General features: G+C 41.1%; 1 protein-coding gene across 1 annotated transcript in view; it reads left to right on the forward strand.

Annotated features, from left to right (window-relative positions):
* Positions 1-18,661, forward strand: part of BTAF1 (B-TFIID TATA-box binding protein associated factor 1) — a 110,675-nt gene that overhangs the window by 9,160 nt on the left and 82,854 nt on the right. Inside the window, exons 2-4 of the mRNA XM_049790790.1 lie at positions 3,275-3,398; positions 8,447-8,561; positions 15,455-15,601. Of these exons, the coding sequence (XP_049646747.1) occupies positions 3,275-3,398; positions 8,447-8,561; positions 15,455-15,601 (386 nt within the window). The remainder of the gene's footprint in view (positions 1-3,274; positions 3,399-8,446; positions 8,562-15,454; positions 15,602-18,661) is intronic.

Raw genomic sequence — 18,661 nt, forward strand, 5'->3', positions numbered from 1 at the left:
GTGCTTTTTCCTTTTTTTAAGAAGTCTTTAAAGAGCAGTTATTAGAAATCTTAGATTGATAAACTAAAGATGAGTAATGAAAAAGAGAAGTGGTGGGGGAGATTAGAGAAAGGAGGAGGGGAGCGAAAGAGAGAAGAAGGAAAAAGTGTGTGTCAACAAATCCCATTATCTCAAATTTTCTTAGAGAGGGGTCACATACCCAGCAGTGCTTGGGACACTGTGTAGTGTTAGTACTCAACTTAGGACTCCTGCATGGCTCCAGCCTTTTGAGTCACTTTTTATTTTGTTTTTTGGGCCACACCTGGTGATGCTCGGGGATTACTCCTGGCTATGCGCTCAGAAATTGCTCCTGGGGCCGGTGAGGTGGTGCTAGAGGTGAGGTGTCTGCCTTGTAAGCGCTAGCCAAGGATCAGGACCGTGGTTCGATTCCCCGGGGTCCCATATGGTTCCCCCAAGCCAGGAGCAATTCCTGAGCACTTAGCCAGGAGTAACCCCTGAGCATCAAACGGGTGTGGCTGAAAAACCAAAAAAAAAAAGAAGAAAAGAAATTGCTCCTGGTTTGGGGGTCTATATGGATTACTGGGGGATCAAACCGCACTCTGTCCTAGGCTAGCACGGGCAAGGCAGATGCCTTACCCTTTGCGCCACTGCACCAGCCCCTTGAGTTACCTTCTTGATTCCTCATTATCTCTTCATTTTAATGCTGTAAATGTCAGTCAATTAACAAGTTGAATATGTGCAAAATACAGTAGAAGGAAAGTCTAATCAGGAGCATAAACATAAGCAGCATGCGAGAAATTGAGGACATGAAATGAACCATAAATACCGAAATGATTGAGATTCCATATATATTTCAGAAGTAGTCGTTATTGGTCATGTAGTAATTTAATGAAATTGTTTTAAAAGAGGAAATGGATGCCAGAGAGATAATTGCAGTGGGTGTCGAGGGTTTTAACCTTATATATGGTCTCCTGAACCCTGCCAGGAGAGATCTGTGAGCGCTGAGCCAGGTGTAAACCCTGAGTACTGCTACCTATAGGTAGCCCCAAAGTAACAAACAATTAAAAAAGGGGAGGGGAAACAGATTAATTAATTAATAAAGCAGAGATTTAAAATATTAGAGAAAGGACAATTGAATGGGAAAAGATTTTATCAAGGGCCAAAGTGATACAGCAGATAAGATACTTTACTTGCATAGGGTATGACATGGGAGTTTGATCCCTAGCACCCTGTGGTGATGATCCTCAGAGTGCAGAGCCAGGAATCAGCCCTCAGTAAGCAAAACCACCACTACCACCATCACTACCTAAAAAAATTATGGGAAGAGTGAGGCAACATCTAAGTTTTCAAAAAGTGCAAGGTCTTTTCATCTGAAATACGGCAAGTGTAAAGACCAATCTTTAGAGGAAGAGAATTTGAAATGTTGTGTATTCTCAGCCTAGGGACATGCTCTTTAAAGCAGTATATTCCTTGTGTTTTTGGGCCACATCAGCTGTGCTTACTTCTTAGCTCTGTGCTTGGTAGTTCAATCCTGGCATAGCCTGGGTTCTCAAACTCCTGGTAGTGCTTGAGGGGACCATAACTTAAATGCTAAGAATCAAACCCAGGATTGGTCAAGGCAAGCTCCTTATCTGCTGTATTCTCTCTCTTCAATCCTCTCCTTTTTAAGAAATAGAAATAATATGGTGGGTAGGTGCTTGCATGTGGCTCATCCAGGTTCTGTCCTTGGTATCACATAAGTTCCCCAAAGCACACCAGGACTGATCCATGATAGTAGAGCCCTGAGCACCAGCTGGGCATGCCCCCAAAACAAAACAAAAGAAATAGAGATTGGTAATTTGGGGAGTTTTGAAAATCAGTCTTCCCTCTCTCCCTCCCTCCTTCCTTTCCTCCCTTCTTTTCTCCCTCCCTCCCTCCCTCCCTTTCTTCCCACCCTTCCTTCTACCCTTCTTTCCTCCCTTTCTTCTTTTCTCCCTTCCTTCTTCCCCCCTCCCTTTCCCCTCCCTTCCTTCTTCCCTTTCTCTCTTCCCCTCTCCCTCTCTCTCTCCTCTCTCCTCCTCTCCCTCCCTCTTTCCTCCCCTCGCTTCCCTTACGCAGGTCACTAGGGTGGTAGCCCCTCCATTAACTCCTAGGATATTCCAGTGGTCCCACAAGTGAAAAAATTATGCAAGGTTGGGGAGGGTCATTGGTGTATAGCATGAAATTAGAGGCCAGCTGGTAGGATTGCAGTGGGGGCATGACTCCTGACTCTGTGCTTAGGGGTCATTCCTGGGTAGTCTCAGGACACCATATGTAGTGCTGGGGATTAAATCCATGTCAGCTGCATTAAAGGCATTAAAGGCAGCTGTTCTGTCTTTCTAGCCTCTCCTACTTTTTTTTTTTTTTTTTTTGGGCCACATCCGGCAGTGCTCAGGGGTTACTCCTGGCTGTCTGCTCAGAAATAGCTCCTACAGGCACGGGGGACCATATGGGACACCGGGATTCAAACCAACCACCTTTGGTCCTGGATCGGCTGCTTGCAAGGCAAACGCCGCTGTGCTCTCTCTCCGGGCCCAGCTTCTCCTACTTTTAAAAAGTATACCTGAAATTAAATTTATGTTATTCATTTTCCCTAAAGAAAACGTTTTCTCCCCATTTTTCCTTTGCTACTATTTTTTGGGGGCTGCCATATCTGGGGATGCTCTGTGCTTGTGATCTCAGGGATCACATCTGCCAAAGCAAGTGCCCTACCCATAGTACTATCACTGCAGCCATCTGTTACTGTTTCTTCTACAAGTGGGAGCATTTATTTTGGTTGTGCTGTTCACCATTTGTTCACCGCTCACTGGGACTACACCCTTTGTTGTGGAACCAGAGCTCCCTTTTCTTACGACTGTGTTAAGTCTGTTTTCCAACCTTTTTCCTTTTCATTGTCTCATCTTCACTAGTATTGAAATCTTTGTCTACCATCAAGCTCTTAATAAGATATTTCCTGCTTTAAAATCTCTCTTCCCATTACACATTGGGGATATAGTATTTGCTTTTTTCATTCCTACTTTTCAAAGCACCACTTTGTCCCTTTTTAATGTCATATCTTATTGTACCCTTTAATTATTTGTGTGTTTATCTTACTTACCTTAGCCTCTTGAAGCAAGTTCCTGGAGTGTGGAGAGTATATTTCTCCTGCAAGCCTCACATAAGCCTTTGTTTATAGATACTCAACCCATTTACTGACTCAAACTTATACATATGTGGAAATATGTTTAGAATAATCATTATCTCTTTGTTATTGTAGGCTTGACCGTCTCTTTATCTTGCTGGATACTGGCACTACTCCAGTTACAAGAAAAGCTGCTGCACAGCAACTTGGAGAAGTGGTGAAGCTTCATCCACATGAATTAAATAATCTCTTATCTAAAGTAAGCACTTCTTTTAGTGTAAAAGAGTTTCAGAACTTTGGATAGGATCATAAAAGTAAAGATAGAATTTATTTTAGTTATAATGTTGTGGTATCTAACTTCAAATTTTTCTCCAAATATTTGATGTTACTGTTTACCTTTTTTCTATTGTCTCAGATAGTATATTTTGCAATTTTTAATTAAGTGTAATTGTTTGAGGGATTTGACAGTGTATAGAAATCTTTTGTTTGTGTACAACTTTGAGCCTAATAAGTAAGTTGTTAATATAGTTGTTAGTGGTCTAGCTTATGGCTAAAAAGCTAGCAAAAAAGGTTAGCAATTTTCATGTGGATGAATACTTAATGGATGATGATTGAAATATATGAAAAACTAGTTGTCATAATTTTTGATTAAACCTAGAATTTAACAGGTATAGAACATATGTTATAAGGCTGGGGTGCTTGGATAGGGTGATTGCATTGCACATGACCTAGGTTCAATTCCCACCATCCCATATGGTCCCTTGAGTCCCCACCTACTTCCCTGAATGATCCTTGAGTATAGAATAAGGAGTAAGCTCTGAGCATTAACAGATTAGAGGGATAAAAGACTGGAAGTTCTACCTTTGAGTTATATCATATTTATTGCACCCTGTTTTATGCCATTTTAAAATGAAATCTTTCTACTTTGGAGGATTACTATTCATAATCCTAGCTATCTAGGTTCCTTTCTTAAGCACATACTATATTTTTACTTCAATCACTGGGCTTGTTAGAAGTGTGCCTCTAGGATAAGAAACAAATTAGATGGCTTTATTTATTTACTTTTGTTTTTTGGGCCACACCTGGTGACACTCAGGGTTACTCCTGGCTATGTGCTCAGAAATCGCTCCTGGCTTTGGGTACCATATGGGATGCTGGGGGATCGAACCATGGTTGGTCCTAGGCTAGCATGAGCAAGACAGATGCATTACCGCTTGCACCACCACTCCAGCCCCGGTTTAATTTTTAATTTTTTGACATGTAAAGTACAAATAAGAGTACTTTGTGTATGGCAGGGAGGTTGATGAGCAATGCATAGAACATGGCAAAATATAATTGCAGAGGCTATTGGAAATCCTAAATACTTCTCTTCCCGCTTTTCTTACTCCCGCCTTTCATTCTCATTTGCTTCTTTCTTAGTCATGTAAGTAGGAGTTCAAACCCCTCCTGGACTCCCCAACCCTGTTTTAAAAAAAATCTACGCTCAGAAATTGCTCCTGGCAGGCTCAGGGGACCATATGGGATGCCGGGATTCGAACCACTGTCCTTCTGTGTCTAAGGCAAAGGCCTTACCACTGTGCTATCTCTGCGGCCCCAGTATTTTTTTTTTTATGGTTCCCTTCCATTGGCTCCTTCATTTATATTGTTGTATAACTTGTTTAATTTTTAATTTTCAGATATTAGATTTATGCATGTGGATAATTCTATATGAATAAGCACATCTGGGTTACTTGTTTATGAGTTGGTGGACATTTGTGTAGTTTTTTTTTTTTTTTTTTTTGGTTTTTGGGCCACACCCTGTGACGCTCAGGGGTTACTCCTGGCTATGCGCTCAGAAGTTGCTCCTGGCAACATATGGGGACCATATGGGACGCCGGGGGATCGAACCGCGGTCCGTCCTAGGCTAGCGCAGGCAAGGCAGGCACCTTACCTCCAGCGCCACCGCCCGGCCCCACATTTGTGTAGTTTTGAGCTATGAAAGACAATACTGTAATGAAAATTTTTAGCTAAGTTTTGCTGTGGATGTATGGTTTTTTTTTGTTTTGTTTTGTTTTTGGGTCACACCCGGCGGTGCTCAGGGGTTACTCCTGGCTGTCTGCTCAGAAATAGCTCCTGGCAGGCATGGGGGACCATATGGGACACCAGGATTCGAACCGATCACCTTTGATCCTGGATCGGCTGCTTGCAAGGCAAACGCCGCTGTGCTATCTCTCCGGGCCCCGGATGTATATTTTTAATGTAGCATGGCAAATATGTTTAAGAGAAACTGCCATACTATTTTCGTATTAACTTCATTTTACATTTCACTAGCACTGTCAGCATTTGTTGGCTGACCTATGGTTATAGCCATACTAGTCTGTGAGAAGTCATATCTCACTGTAGTTTTCATTTTTATTGGTAATAAGTGGTTTCTTCTCCCATTTATTTCAACCATTTGTAGATCTTCAGATCTTTTCTCATATTCAAGTATATTGCACTTCCAGTTGCAAGAGTATTTTTTATGCATTTTTGATACAAGTCCTTTACTATTGATTTGAAATATTTCCTCCCATTCTAAAAGTTTGTCTTCTTACTCTTGCTTAATTTTTTTCCCTCCTTCCTCACTCCTGTCTAGAAACCAAACCCAGGGTCTCACGTAGTTTGGCAGGTAATCTACCACTGAGCTACATCTCTAGCAGTGCAGATTAAGTGCATTTATTGGGGAGGTGGTGGATTGTCAATGAGGATAAACCTAATGGTTTAGTAAGTCTTTTTGGTTTTGCTGTTTTGTTTATTGTGGGAGTGGAGGTGGCTTCCTTCAGTGGGAGAGGCTACCAGGGTACAGTGCTTGGTAGGCTGTGTAGTGCTGGGAGTTGAAACTGAGGTCTTTTGCATGCCTGGTATGAACTCTAGTCCTTTGAATTGTATCTATTTTTTTTTTTCACTTGTCTTTTTTCAAGATAAATTAATTATGTTTCCGGTGTTGCGTGGGGACTTCTGTCTCTGTGTTGTAGGTTGCTATGATAGTGCTTTGGGGACCATACTGCTGATCATGTAACATGGCCTCCCACAATCAAACTTCACTCTTTTGTGTTGTCTTTCTAACCCTCTTTCACTTTTTATGTACACACACAGACACACGCACATAACCCCCTTACCTGGCAGTGTTCAGGGATCAGGTCTGGGTTGTTCACTATCGAAAGAAGTTAATTTTATTTTTTTGCTTACTTTGTCATTTGTACATTGGGGATTACATTTGTGAAATAATTGCCCTGCCCAAAGTCAGAGTGATTTACTTTTGTTGCTTTCAAAGATTTTTTTTGTTTTGTTTTGTTTTTGGCCACACCTGTTTGATGCTCAGGGGCTACTCCTGGCTAAGTGCTCAGAAATCACCCCTGGCTTGGGGGGACCATATGGGACGCTGGGTCCTTCCTTGGCTAGCGCTTGCAAGGCAGACACCTTGTCTCTAGCACCACCTTCCCGGCCCCTCAAAGATTTTTTTTAAATGGTTATTTCTCATGAATTAGGTATGTCTTTCATTATGTATTTTTTGTGTATGAGTAGGGACTATTCATTTTGCTGTCCCAGCATCATTTATTTATTAAGAAAAGTGCTCTTCCCATCTTGAATTGTCTGGCCTTTTGTAAAAAACAAATTAACCATAGCTTCCTATATTATTTCTGGACTCTGATTTTATTAATCTGTATGTATATTCTTGTAAATAGGACACTGTATTGATGACTGTTGCTTGGTAAAAAATTTTGAAAGCAAGAATATGAAGTTGTCAACTCATTATTTTCAAGATTTTTTGTTTTTGGTGATCTTCTCTGTATAAAGATTGTTTGGCAAGTCTCTCTGTATAAAGATTTTTTTTGGGAGGGGGCACATTCGGTGACACAGGAATTACTCCTAGCTATGCACTCAGAAATTGCTCCTGGCTTGGGGGACCATATGGGATGCGGGGATCAAATTGAGGTCCATCCTGCCTCAGCCACATGCAAGGCAAATGTCCTACAGCTGCGCTACCGCTCCGACCCCTCTGTATAAAGATTTTGATGATTATTTCTATATAAAGTTTAGGATCTATTGGTCTTTTTCTGCAAAAAGCTAGTTGAGTTTAATAAGGAAATTGATGAAGAAATTAATAACTATTTTTTTAATAGTTACATGTGGTATCTTTCCCTTTATTTGGATTTTTACTTCATTTCAACAATTTTTTTTTTCATTTGTTGGGGATTTGGGGCAGTGATAAGGCCTTCTGACTGCTCAGAAATTATACCTGGCCGGCTTAGGGGACCATATGGTGGGAGGGGAAAAGGGGAGGCCTGGAGATTGAACTTGAGTTGTCTGCATACAGGACAGGTATTCTACAAGCTATACTATCTCTTCAGCCCCTCAAAAGTATTTTGATTGTATAGTTTTCAGTCTCTTTTGTTAAAGGTATTTCTCTTTCTTTGACTACAGCCAGTAGTCATAAGTGTAACTCATGGCTCATAGACTCAGGGATCATTCCTGGTGGATTTGGGTAGACCATATGAAATATCTGGGATCAAAGGTTGTTCAGCTGCATGTAAAGCAAACACCCTTTTTACTATAGCTATCGCTTTGACTCCTGTTTTTAAATATTTTATACTTTCTAATGCTATTATTAATGGAATTGTTTGGTTTTTGGTTTTTGGGCCACACCCGGCGTTGCTCAGGGGTTACTCCTGGCTGTCTGCTCAGAAATAGCTCCTGGCAGGCACGGGGGACCATACGGGACACCGGGATTCGAACCAACCACCTTTGGTCCTGGATCAGCTGCTTGCAAGGCAAACACCGTTGTGCTATCCATCCGGGCCCTATTAATGGAATTGTTACTGAGGTGACAGGGAATAGCACTTGTTTGGTGTTTGGAGGTTACATGAATGTTGCTGTGTTGTAGGGTAGCACACATGGGTATAGTGTTCATATATTTGATTGGATTGTGATGATCACATGCTTGGTTGTGTCTGGTTTTATGCACTTCATTTTAACAACAGGGATCTAGGGGTTATAGTCAGTGATGTGAGTTAGTGAAGGAACATGAACTCCAGTGTCTTTACAAATGCAAGGCAGGTTTTAAATTATTTATTAGAAGTGTACAGGACTACTAAGTATTTTTTTAAGCTATAGTAATTTTGAATGATAAAATGTTTATAAATGATTGTAATTCTTAAGGTGTTTTATTGGAACACTACTTAGTTATGTTAATAACAAGTAAATTTAAATAGAAATGTATTTGTTTTTCTCTGGCTACTTCAACAAACTTTTTGGTATATATTAATTATTTTACAATTTTTTTTTAAGGTATTGATATATTTGCGGAGTACAAATTGGGATACCCGGATTGCAGCTGGACAAGCTGTTGAAGCTATAGTGAAAAATGTACCCGAGTGGAATCCAGTGCCAAGAACCAAACAAGGTGCTTTTAATTGTTAAAAATAATTTGCAGTAAATGCCTAAAAACCTAGCTGTGTAGTATTAACTATATATTTTATTTTATTTTATTTTATTTTTGGTTTTTGGGCCATACCTGGTGGTGCTCAGGGGTTACTCCTGGCTGTCTGCTCAGAAATAGCTCCTGGAAGGCACAGGGGACCATATGGGACACCGGGATTCGAACCAACCACCTTTGGTCCTGGATCGGCTGCTTGCAAGGCAAACGCCGCTGTGCTATCTCTCCGGGCCCAACTATATATTTTAATATGATTATATTTTGTTTGTTTTTGGGTCATATCCAGTGTGCTCAGGGCTTATGTCTGACTTTGTGCTCAAGGGTCACTCCTGGTAGTGCTCCAGGAGCATGCAGCACTGGAGGTTGGATTGGCCTCAGCTGCATAAAAGACAAGTACCTTAACTATTATAGTATATCCCAGGCTTGTATAATTTAAATTTAAAGACTTTCATGCTTTTAGGTGCTGTTTAGTTAGTAAGGTAATTTTCACCACAGTTTAACAAAAATTTTTGGGCCACACCCATCATACTCAGGTGCTACTCCCAGCTCTGTATTAGGAATTACTCTAATGGGACTCAGAAAACATATAGGTTGGGTACATGTAAGGGAAATACCCTGTACCCGTTTTACATATCTCTGACCCCTATGACTAATTTTTTACTATGCTTTCTTTATGGGGAGGATTATTTCCCTCAAGGAATTTATATCTCTTAAAAATCTCAAAAGAAAAAAAAAATTTTGGGGGGCCATACCCGGTGGCACTCAGGGATTACTCCTGGCTCTCTGCTCAGAAATCGCTCCTGGCAGGCCTGGGGGACCCTATGGGATGCCGGGATTCGAACCACTGTTGGTCCTGGGTCGGCCGCTTGCAAGGCAAACAAACGCCCTACCACTATGCTATCTCTTAGGCCCCCAATCTCAAATATTTTAATGTTAATTTACATATCTAAATGAAGTTTTTATTTTCATTGTATTACAATAAGACAAATACTTAATACTTAGTTTAAATTTCTTTTTCTTTTTTTTTGGGGGGGGGGCGGGGGGTCACACCCGGCAGCGCTCAGGGGTTACTCCTGGCTCAAAGCTCAGAAATCGCTCCTGGCCGGCTTGGGGGACCATTTGGGATGCCAGGATTCGAACCAATGACCTTCTGCATGAAAGCCAAACGTCTTACCTCCATGCTATCTCTCCGGCTCCTTAGTTTAAATATTTTAAAGTTTCTTTTAACTTTTAAAAAGTTTATTTCTGTGAAGTTTTGGTCATTTCTGGCTGTGCTCAGGATCTACCATAAATAGTACTGGGAATCTAACTAGGGACAGTCCTATGCAAGGCAGGTCTTTTAGCACCTAAAGTTTATTGTCACTGGGAGATAATGTGATTATATTATAAATTTAAGCACAATTGAACATGGTTATTTGGAAAGGCAAGTTGTTGTTGTTGTTTTTGTCACATCTGGAAGTGTTCAGGGCTTACTTCTGGTTCTTTTCTTAATGGAGGGACTAAACCAGGATTGACCACCTGTAAGGCAAGCACGCTACCTGCTGTACAGTTGCTCCAGTCCTATGGGGAGACATTTTTTTTTTATTAGGGGAGAGCCAGAGAGGGGGGAGTGGAAAGTAGGGGTGTGTGTGTGTGTGTCTGTCTGTCTGTCTGTCTGTCCGTCCATCCATCTGTCCGTCCGTCCCTTAGATGGAAATAATTTATTTTCATACTGCTGGTAATGGCATTTAAAAATAATTATTATTTTTTGTTTGTTTGTTTTTGGTCCACACCAGCAGTGCTCAGGATTTTCTCTTGGCAGGTTTGGGGATTATATGGAGTGCCAGAATCAAACTTGGGTTGGCTGTAAGGCAAATGGTCTCCCTGCTCCCTAAAAATGAATGTATACTTTACTTATAAAGGTGTTCTTTTTTTTTTTGTTTTTGTTTGTGTTTTTGTTTTTGTTTTTGAGTCACACCCAGTGGTGCTCAGGGGTTACTCCTGGCTGTCTGCTCAGAAATAGCTCCTGGCAGGCACGGGGGGACCATGTGGGACACCGAGATTCGAACCAACCACCTTTGGTCCTGGATCGGCTGATTGCAAGGCAAACGCCGCTGTGCTATCTCTCCGGGGCCAAAGGTGTTCATTTTAACGAAGTGAAAATTTAATATTGTGCATCTGAGTTTGGTTTTCCAGTTACTTTGATATTGTCCCCTTTTTTTTGTTTGCTGTTGTTTTTGATTTTGGATCACATCCTGTAATTCTCAGGGGTTACTCTTGGCCATATGCTCAGGAATTATTTCTGATGGTGCTTGGGAGATCATATGCTCAGGATCAAATTTGGGTTAGTCAATGAACTGGAAAGATAGTTTAGTGGATAGGGCATTTATCTTACATATGGTCTACACAGATTTGATCCCTGGTATCCTATATGGACCCCAAGGTTACTCAGAGTGATCTCTGATGCAGAGCAAAGAGTAAACCCTAAACACTGCTGGGTTAAGCACAAAACAAAAGCAAAACAAAACATAAAAGACTCCTGGGTCAGTAAGGCAATCTTCCTACCCACTGTACTATCTCTGTAGGTCTAATAACATCACTTTCATTATTGTCCTAGTGGTTCAACATTTTTGCTTTAATTTTTTGTACCCGTTTTGAGAGATTTTATTTTTCTCCTATTAAATAGGATAAATATATATATTTATATATAAAACATGTTATTACTAATCTTAGAAGTATAATTTGTTGGCGGGAGCAATAACGCAGCAGTAAGGCGTTTTCTTGCATGTGTCCAACACTGGACAGGGCCCAGTTCAAATCCCAGCATTCCATATGGTCCTCCAAGCCTGCCAGGAGCGACTTCTGAGTGCAGAGCCAGGAGTAACTCCTGGACACTGTCAGGTATGACCCCCAAACCAAAAAACAAACAAGAAAAAAAGCTATAATTGGTTTTTATTATTTAACTTATTACCTATGATGGCTCCTAGAACTCAGTTTCTATTTTTGGTCTATGTAATGATAAAAATATTTTTTTTCTGGGCCCAGAGAGATAGCACAGCAGCATTTGCCTTGCAAGCAGCCGATCCAGGACCAAAGGTGGTTGGTTTGAATCCCGGTGTCCCATATGGTCCCCCGTGCCTGCCAGGAGCTATTTCTGAGCAGACAGCCAGGAGTAACCCCTGAGCAATGCCAGGTGTGGCCCCCCAAAAAAAAAACCAAAAAAAAAAAATATATATATATATAATATATATATATAATTTTTTCTTTTTTGGAGTGATAGCGTAGCGGTAAGATGTTTGCCTTGCACGAAGTTGACCCAGAACAGACCCAGATTCAATCCCCAGCATCTCATATGGTCCCCCTGAGCCTGCCAGGAACAATTTCTGAGTGTAGAGCCAGGAGTAACCCCTGAGCGTCACCAGGTATGGCCCAAAAACCAAAAAAATAAACAGCAAAAATAATGATTTAGGGGGGGATATAGTTGTCAGAAAATTATTTTTGTCTTTTTTTGAGATGATGATCAGGGGTTATTCCTGGTAGGCTCAGGAGACCAGATGGGATGTTGGAGGTCGAACCTGGGTTGGTTATGTGCAAGGCAAATGCTCTACCTGCTGTGCAGTTGTTCTGGGCCCTAGATTGATACAAATTAAATCCAGGGTCTCACTTGTGAAAGACAAGTGCTCTTTTTTTTTGGACCTTTAGGTCACAAATGTTGGTACTCAGGGCTTAGTACTGGCTCTGTGCTTATGATTACATGGGCTTGAGGAATCATGGTGTAGAGGGGATCCTACCAGGTCAGATGTATTTAGTGCAAGTGCCCAACTCCTGTACTCTTTCTCCAAACTCCCTCAGATACTTTCTTTTACTATTGTCTTTTGGTTTTCTGGCCACATCTGATGATGCTCAGGGGCTACTCCTGGCTTTGTGCTCAGGAATTACTCCTGGTGGTGCTTTTTTGGGATCTTATGGGATCCTGGGGATTGAACCAGGATCAGCCGTGTGTAAGACAAATGTCCTACTCGCTGTACTTTCACTCTAGCCCTCAGATACGTTTTAGAATCACTTTTTAAGAGGCTGGCATGTAGTTCAAGTGGTAGGGCACATCGTTGCACTTGTGAGGCTCTGCGTTCCTTCCACAACATGTTGATTGCATAAGTATTCCACAGTCCAGTGCACTTGGTGTGGCCCTGTTGTCTCTCACAAAAAGGCAGCAGAATACCACAGAGTGTGACCTCTACAAATTAAAAATAAAACAGGCTATCATTGGGCCCGGAGAGATAGCACAGCGGCGTTTGTCTTGCAAGCAGCCGATCCAGGACCAAAGGTGGTTGGTTCGAATCCCGGTGTCCCATATGGTCCCCCGTGCCTGCCAGGCGCTATTTCTGAGCAGACAGACAGGAGTAACCCTTGAACATCGCCGGTGTGGCCAAAAAACAAAAACAAAAAAACAGGCTATCATTAAAATTTATAGTAAAATTGCTTGTCATTGCTAGAAGACTTAAAATATTTGTAGCAATTCCCTTTAGTTAAATATTTATACTTTAGTTTACATATATGAGAAGCATTATATATACACATCACTAAACTTAATTAACTGAACAGTATAAATTTTTAAAAATTTCTAACAACCGGGGCCGGGCGGTGGCGCTCGAGGTAAGGTGCCTGCCTTACCTGCGCTAGCCTAGGAGACGGACCGCGGTTCGATCCCCCGGCGTCCCATATGGTCCCCCAAGCCAGGAGCGACTTCTGAGCGCATAGCCAGGAGTAACCCCTGAGCGTCACCGGGTGTGGCCCAAAAACCAAAAAAAAAAAAAAAAATTTCTAACAACCTAACTCTTTTTAAGGAGAAAACGGAACATTTCATAATAAATTGTGTGTACCTGGGTTGATTTCAAGCAGTAGAGGCTTCATATGCCTAGCATATGCCTATTACCTGCTAGACCCTGAGAATAGTGCCTGACTTGACTAGGTTCCTTCCTCCTCCTAGCCTCACCCTTCTTTCAGATTGCTGAGTGTGGCTCCCAAGAATCATTGTGAGCATTGATGATGATTCACCCTGAAAAAGCTTTTCAGACTTCAGATGAATATATAATTTTAGCAGTTTGTCAGGCTATAAATTATATTATGAAAAATGATTCTTCTTGAGTAAGACACTTCTTTTTGTGTTCAATGTAAGTTTCTTTGGGTCACATCCCTCAGCACTCAGGGGTTACTCTTGGCTCTACGCTCAGAAATCTCAGAAATTGGGCCCGGAGAGATAGTACAGTGGCATTTGCCGTGCAAGCAGCTGATCCAGGACCAAAGGTGGTTGGTTCGAATCCCGGTGTCCCATATGGTCCCCCATGCCTGCCAGGAGCTATTTCTGAGCAGACAGCCAGGAGTAACCCCTGAGCACCGCCGGGTGTGGCCCAAAAACCAAAACCAAAAACAAAAACAAAAAGCAAAAAATAAAAAAAACAAAAAACAAAAAAGAAATCTCAGAAATTGCTCCTGGCAGGCTCGGGGGACCATATGGGATGCCAGGATTCTAACCACCGTCCTTCTCCATGTAAGGCAAACGCCTTACCACTGTGCTATCTCTCCGGCCCCCTATTTTCAGCTTTATTTTACATCTGTGGACCACTGACTAAATATCACTGTTGGTGTTGGAGAGATAGTGCTAAGGATTAAGGCACTTGCCTTGCATGTTACAGTTTCCTAGACTGCATATGGTTCCCTGAGCACCACCAGGAATGATCAGTTCTGTGATCAGAGAGCCAGTTATAAGGCCCAAACAATACAGTAGAAAAAATGAAAATAAGCATGTTTGTAGATATCTTTCAGTATAGGGAGAGAGATTATTTCTTATGATTATATTTTGTGACTTTCGTTCTAATTTTAAAATTGTTTTAGTTTTTTTATTAAAGAACCATGATTTATAAAATTACTAATTGTTGAGTGTTAGGCATATAATTTATTCTTCAACACCAATTCCACCACCACTGTCAACTTCCTTCCTCCAGTGTTCATGTACTCCATCTTCCCCCACCCCCACCTGCTAGCTTGATAAGCACTTTACAAAGTTTTCCTGGCAAAGTTCCCATAGTTGCAACTCAGGTTTCATTATATCCATTTTAATATAATAAATCTAAGCTATTTTTGTTTTTTGGTTTTTGGGTCACACCTGGCAGCGCTCAGGTGTTACTCCTGGCTCTACGCTCAGAAATCGCTCCTGGCAGGCTCAGGGGACCATATGGGATGGCAGGATTCAAACCACCATCCTTCTGCATTCAAGGCAAATACCCTACTTCCATGCTATCTCTCTGGCCCTGTGTTAATTGGTGTTTTTAAAATGTTTAGTTGGGGGGCTGGGCTTTGCATGTGGCCAATCCAGGTTCAGTAACAGGCACTACATATTATTCTCCAAGTACCACCAGATCTGATCCCTGAGCACAGAGCCATGAATAAGCCCTGAACACATCTGGGTGTGGTCCCCAACATTCCCCCAAAAGAACATCTATATTACACACCCCAGTAAAATTCATGTCTTGCATTCTTTTTTTTTTTTTTTTTTTTTTTTTTTTTTTTTTTGGGCCACACCCGGTAACGCTCAGGGGTTACTCCTGGCTATGCGCTCAGAAGTTGCTCCTGGCTTGGGGGACCATATGGGACGCCGGGGGATCGAACCGCGGTCCGTCCTAGGCTATTGCAGGCAAGGCAGGCACCTTACTTCTAGCGCCACCGCCTGGCCCCATGTCTTGCATTCTTGAAACCTGGTTTGAACCTCAACATCACCAAAAATAAAATTGTGTTTTATATATATAAAAAATTTACTCCATGCAATATTTTTTAAAATTCTAAATTTTGACTTTGTTATCAAAATTATTCTAAACTTCATTTAGAATCTTCTTCAGAAAGTGCTGTGGAAGATTCATCTTCTACAGATCGGTTGAATTTTGACAGATTTGACATATGTAGATTGCTACAACATGGGGCATCGCTTTTGGGATCTGCTGGTGCAGAATTTGAAGTGCAAGATGAAAAGTCAGGTATGTAATAGTTTTTTATTTTTTAAAATTATTTAAGATTATTTTGGTTTTAATTTTTTAACAATTAAGCTTCCTTTTGTTTTCCTTATTGCTATTTTTCTTTGGGGATGATTGGAGGTCACAGTGCAGTAGAGACTACATATTTGACTGTGGTGCCAAGTATTTCAAAAAGCAGAGCCACTGGAAACATACTTAGAATTGTGGTGAGTCCTGAGGATTGAATTAGCAAGCCACTTTGGCCTTGGGTTTCAAAGACAATAAATAGTCTCTGCCATTGAACTATCTGAGATCCCTAGAGTCTGTTGGAAAAAAAAGTCTGAAATGTGAGATTGAAATAATTTGTCACTGAAGTACATTGCAAAATCTACAATTTTACAAAATATAAATTGACTGAAGTTTGCAGTTGGTGGTGAAAGGTACTATCAGTGGGGAAACCAGTAAAAGTATTTGGTCTAAAGCTTCTCGTAGGAATATTTTTTCTATAAGTCATTATGTACTATATATATATAATTATAGATGAAAATATTCCAAGCATTTAATTATTTACTGTAGAAAATATAAAATGCTACCCAACAAACAAACTCAGTTTAAAATCTAGAATTAGAACTGGAGTGATTGTATAGTTAAGGTGCTGGCATTGCATATGAGAAGCCCCATTATTTGCTCCCCAGCAGAGCATGATTCTCCATATATGATCCCCAGGGGTAACCCTGAGTTGCTGGGTGTGGACCCCCCACTACCCTCCAGGACTAGTACAGATTGTGACAGTATTTTCACAAGTTTGAAAATGTGAGTGATTATAGCATAGTTTCTCTTTTGGGGTCATGTGTTTTAAAAATATGAAAAGTTTAGTTATTCACAATAATAGTAAAAGCAAATTTTAGAAATTAAAAAAATCTCATCTTAAAAATAAAAGTATGCTTAAGTGCTGGAGCAATAATACAGTGGGTAGGGCATTTTCCTTGCATGTATGGACCCAGGTTTGATCCTTGGCATCTCATATTGTCCCCCAAACACTGCTAGGACTAATTCCTGAGTGCAGAGCCAGGAGTAACCTCTGAGCACTGCCAGGTGTGGCCCACCCCACCCCCAAGAAAGTATGTTTATTAAATCATCATGACTTTCAGTTATTCATGATACAGCTGTTTCAGACATACGGTATTCTAACACCAGTCCTAATCATCAGTGTGATAGTCCACCAATGTCCCCAATTTTCTTCCTTCAGCCCCAGTCTGCCCTTTTTAACAGACATAAAATAAATTTATTTCATATTACTTGTTCCAAGAAAACTTAGAGAAATGGTAAATGCAATGATCAGGAAATAAGTCACTAAAAGTCAGTTTGTGATGATCAACTGCTCTATGATATTAACCTATGTAAGTAAATTAAAATCATTTAATGTCCACCCATTTCTGTAGATGAGTTTTCAACCCTGGTAACTATAAAATAGATTGTATCAACAAAATTTTGAAGTCTACAGAATCCATCTGTCTGTATTTGAATAAATGTCTTAGTAAGGGCCCGGAGAGATAGCACAGCGGTGTTTGCCTTGCAAGCAGCCCATCCAGGACCAAAGGTGGTTGGTTCGAATCCCGGCGTCCCATATGGTCCCCCGTGCCTGCCAGGAGCTATTTCTGAGCAGACAGCCAGGAGTAACCCCTGAGCACCGCCGGGTGTGGCCCAAAAACCAAAAAAAAAAAAAAAAATGTCTTAGTAAATTCCTACAATAAAAATTTTGCTCTTTTGACTAAAACCAAAATATTAAAAAAAATTATTAGGATAACCCAGCTGAGTTAATTTTGACTTGCTCTTCAATTTGTTGATTTTTTTTTTAAATGTGAGGAAAGGGCTGAGTGATAGCACAACGGGTAGGGCATTTGCCTTGCATGTGACCAATGTGGGTTCAATCCTTGGCATTCCATATGGCCTCCTAAATCTGCCAGGAGCAATTTCTGAGCACCACTGGGTGTGGCCCCAAAAGCAAAAACCACAAAAAAAGGTCAGGTATGTGGGCCTAGGAAGGTAACTCAATAGAAGAGCATTTCCCTTGTATGTGTGAGGTCCTGAATTTGAGCCCTGCCACTGAAGCAAAACAGAGAAATACCCATTATCTTTTCTGTTTTTGTTGCAAGATCTAGTTTAATTATTTTCAGAGAGAATTAAGAGAAAAATTTGCTTTAAGTTCCAGAAAAACAGTTCTTCTTTTTTTTTGGGGGGGGGGGGCACACCCGTTTGATGCTCAGGGGTTACTCCTGACTAAGTTCTCAGAAATCGCCCCTGGCTTGGGGGGACCATATGGGACGCCTGGGGATCGAACTGTGGTCCTTCCTTGGCTAGTGCTTGCAAGGCTTACCTCTAGTGCCACCTCTCTGGCCCTGAAAAACAGTTTTTCTAGTAAAGGAGTTATAACAACAAAAATCCTCCCAAGGCCAAGTGGTCTGAGGTACATTGGTGGAGGAAAAAAAAGAGGTCAGAACTAAATACCAAGTCAAAGTCAGTGACAATAGAATCAAGAGAACCACATGCTAACAATCTAAACTTAAAATGGACCTGTTAGACTGGCAGGCCAGGGGGCTAAGGGTATGGGATGCATGCTGGGAACTTTGGTGGAGGGGGAAGGTCAACACTGGTGGTGGGAATGGCCTGTCACAATGCTTGAAATCTAACTATGAAGGATTGTAATTCACAATCATCTCAATAAAAATTACAAAAAGAAAAAAAAAAACAAACAACCTCCCGAAACTTCCTATTTTGGAAACTATTTCCTTAACCTGTTGAAAGAATGAAAATTAGGAAAATTGGGGCCAGCAAGGTGGCGCTAGAGGTAAGGTATCTGCCTTGCAAGCGCTAGTCAAGGAAAGATCGAGACCACGGTTAGATCCCCCGGCATCCCATATGGTCCCCCAAGCCTGGGGCAATTTCTGAATGCTTAGCCAGGAGTAACCCCTGAGCATCAAAAGGGTGTGGCCCGAAAAACCAAAAACCAAAACAAAACAAAATTAGGAAAATTATCCAGTAGTAGTATTTTTATGTCAAAGAAACATATTACAAAACCTACGA

Source organism: Suncus etruscus, chromosome 17 (genome assembly GCF_024139225.1).
Source record: "Suncus etruscus isolate mSunEtr1 chromosome 17, mSunEtr1.pri.cur, whole genome shotgun sequence".
Taxonomy (NCBI): Eukaryota; Metazoa; Chordata; class Mammalia; order Eulipotyphla; family Soricidae; genus Suncus; species Suncus etruscus.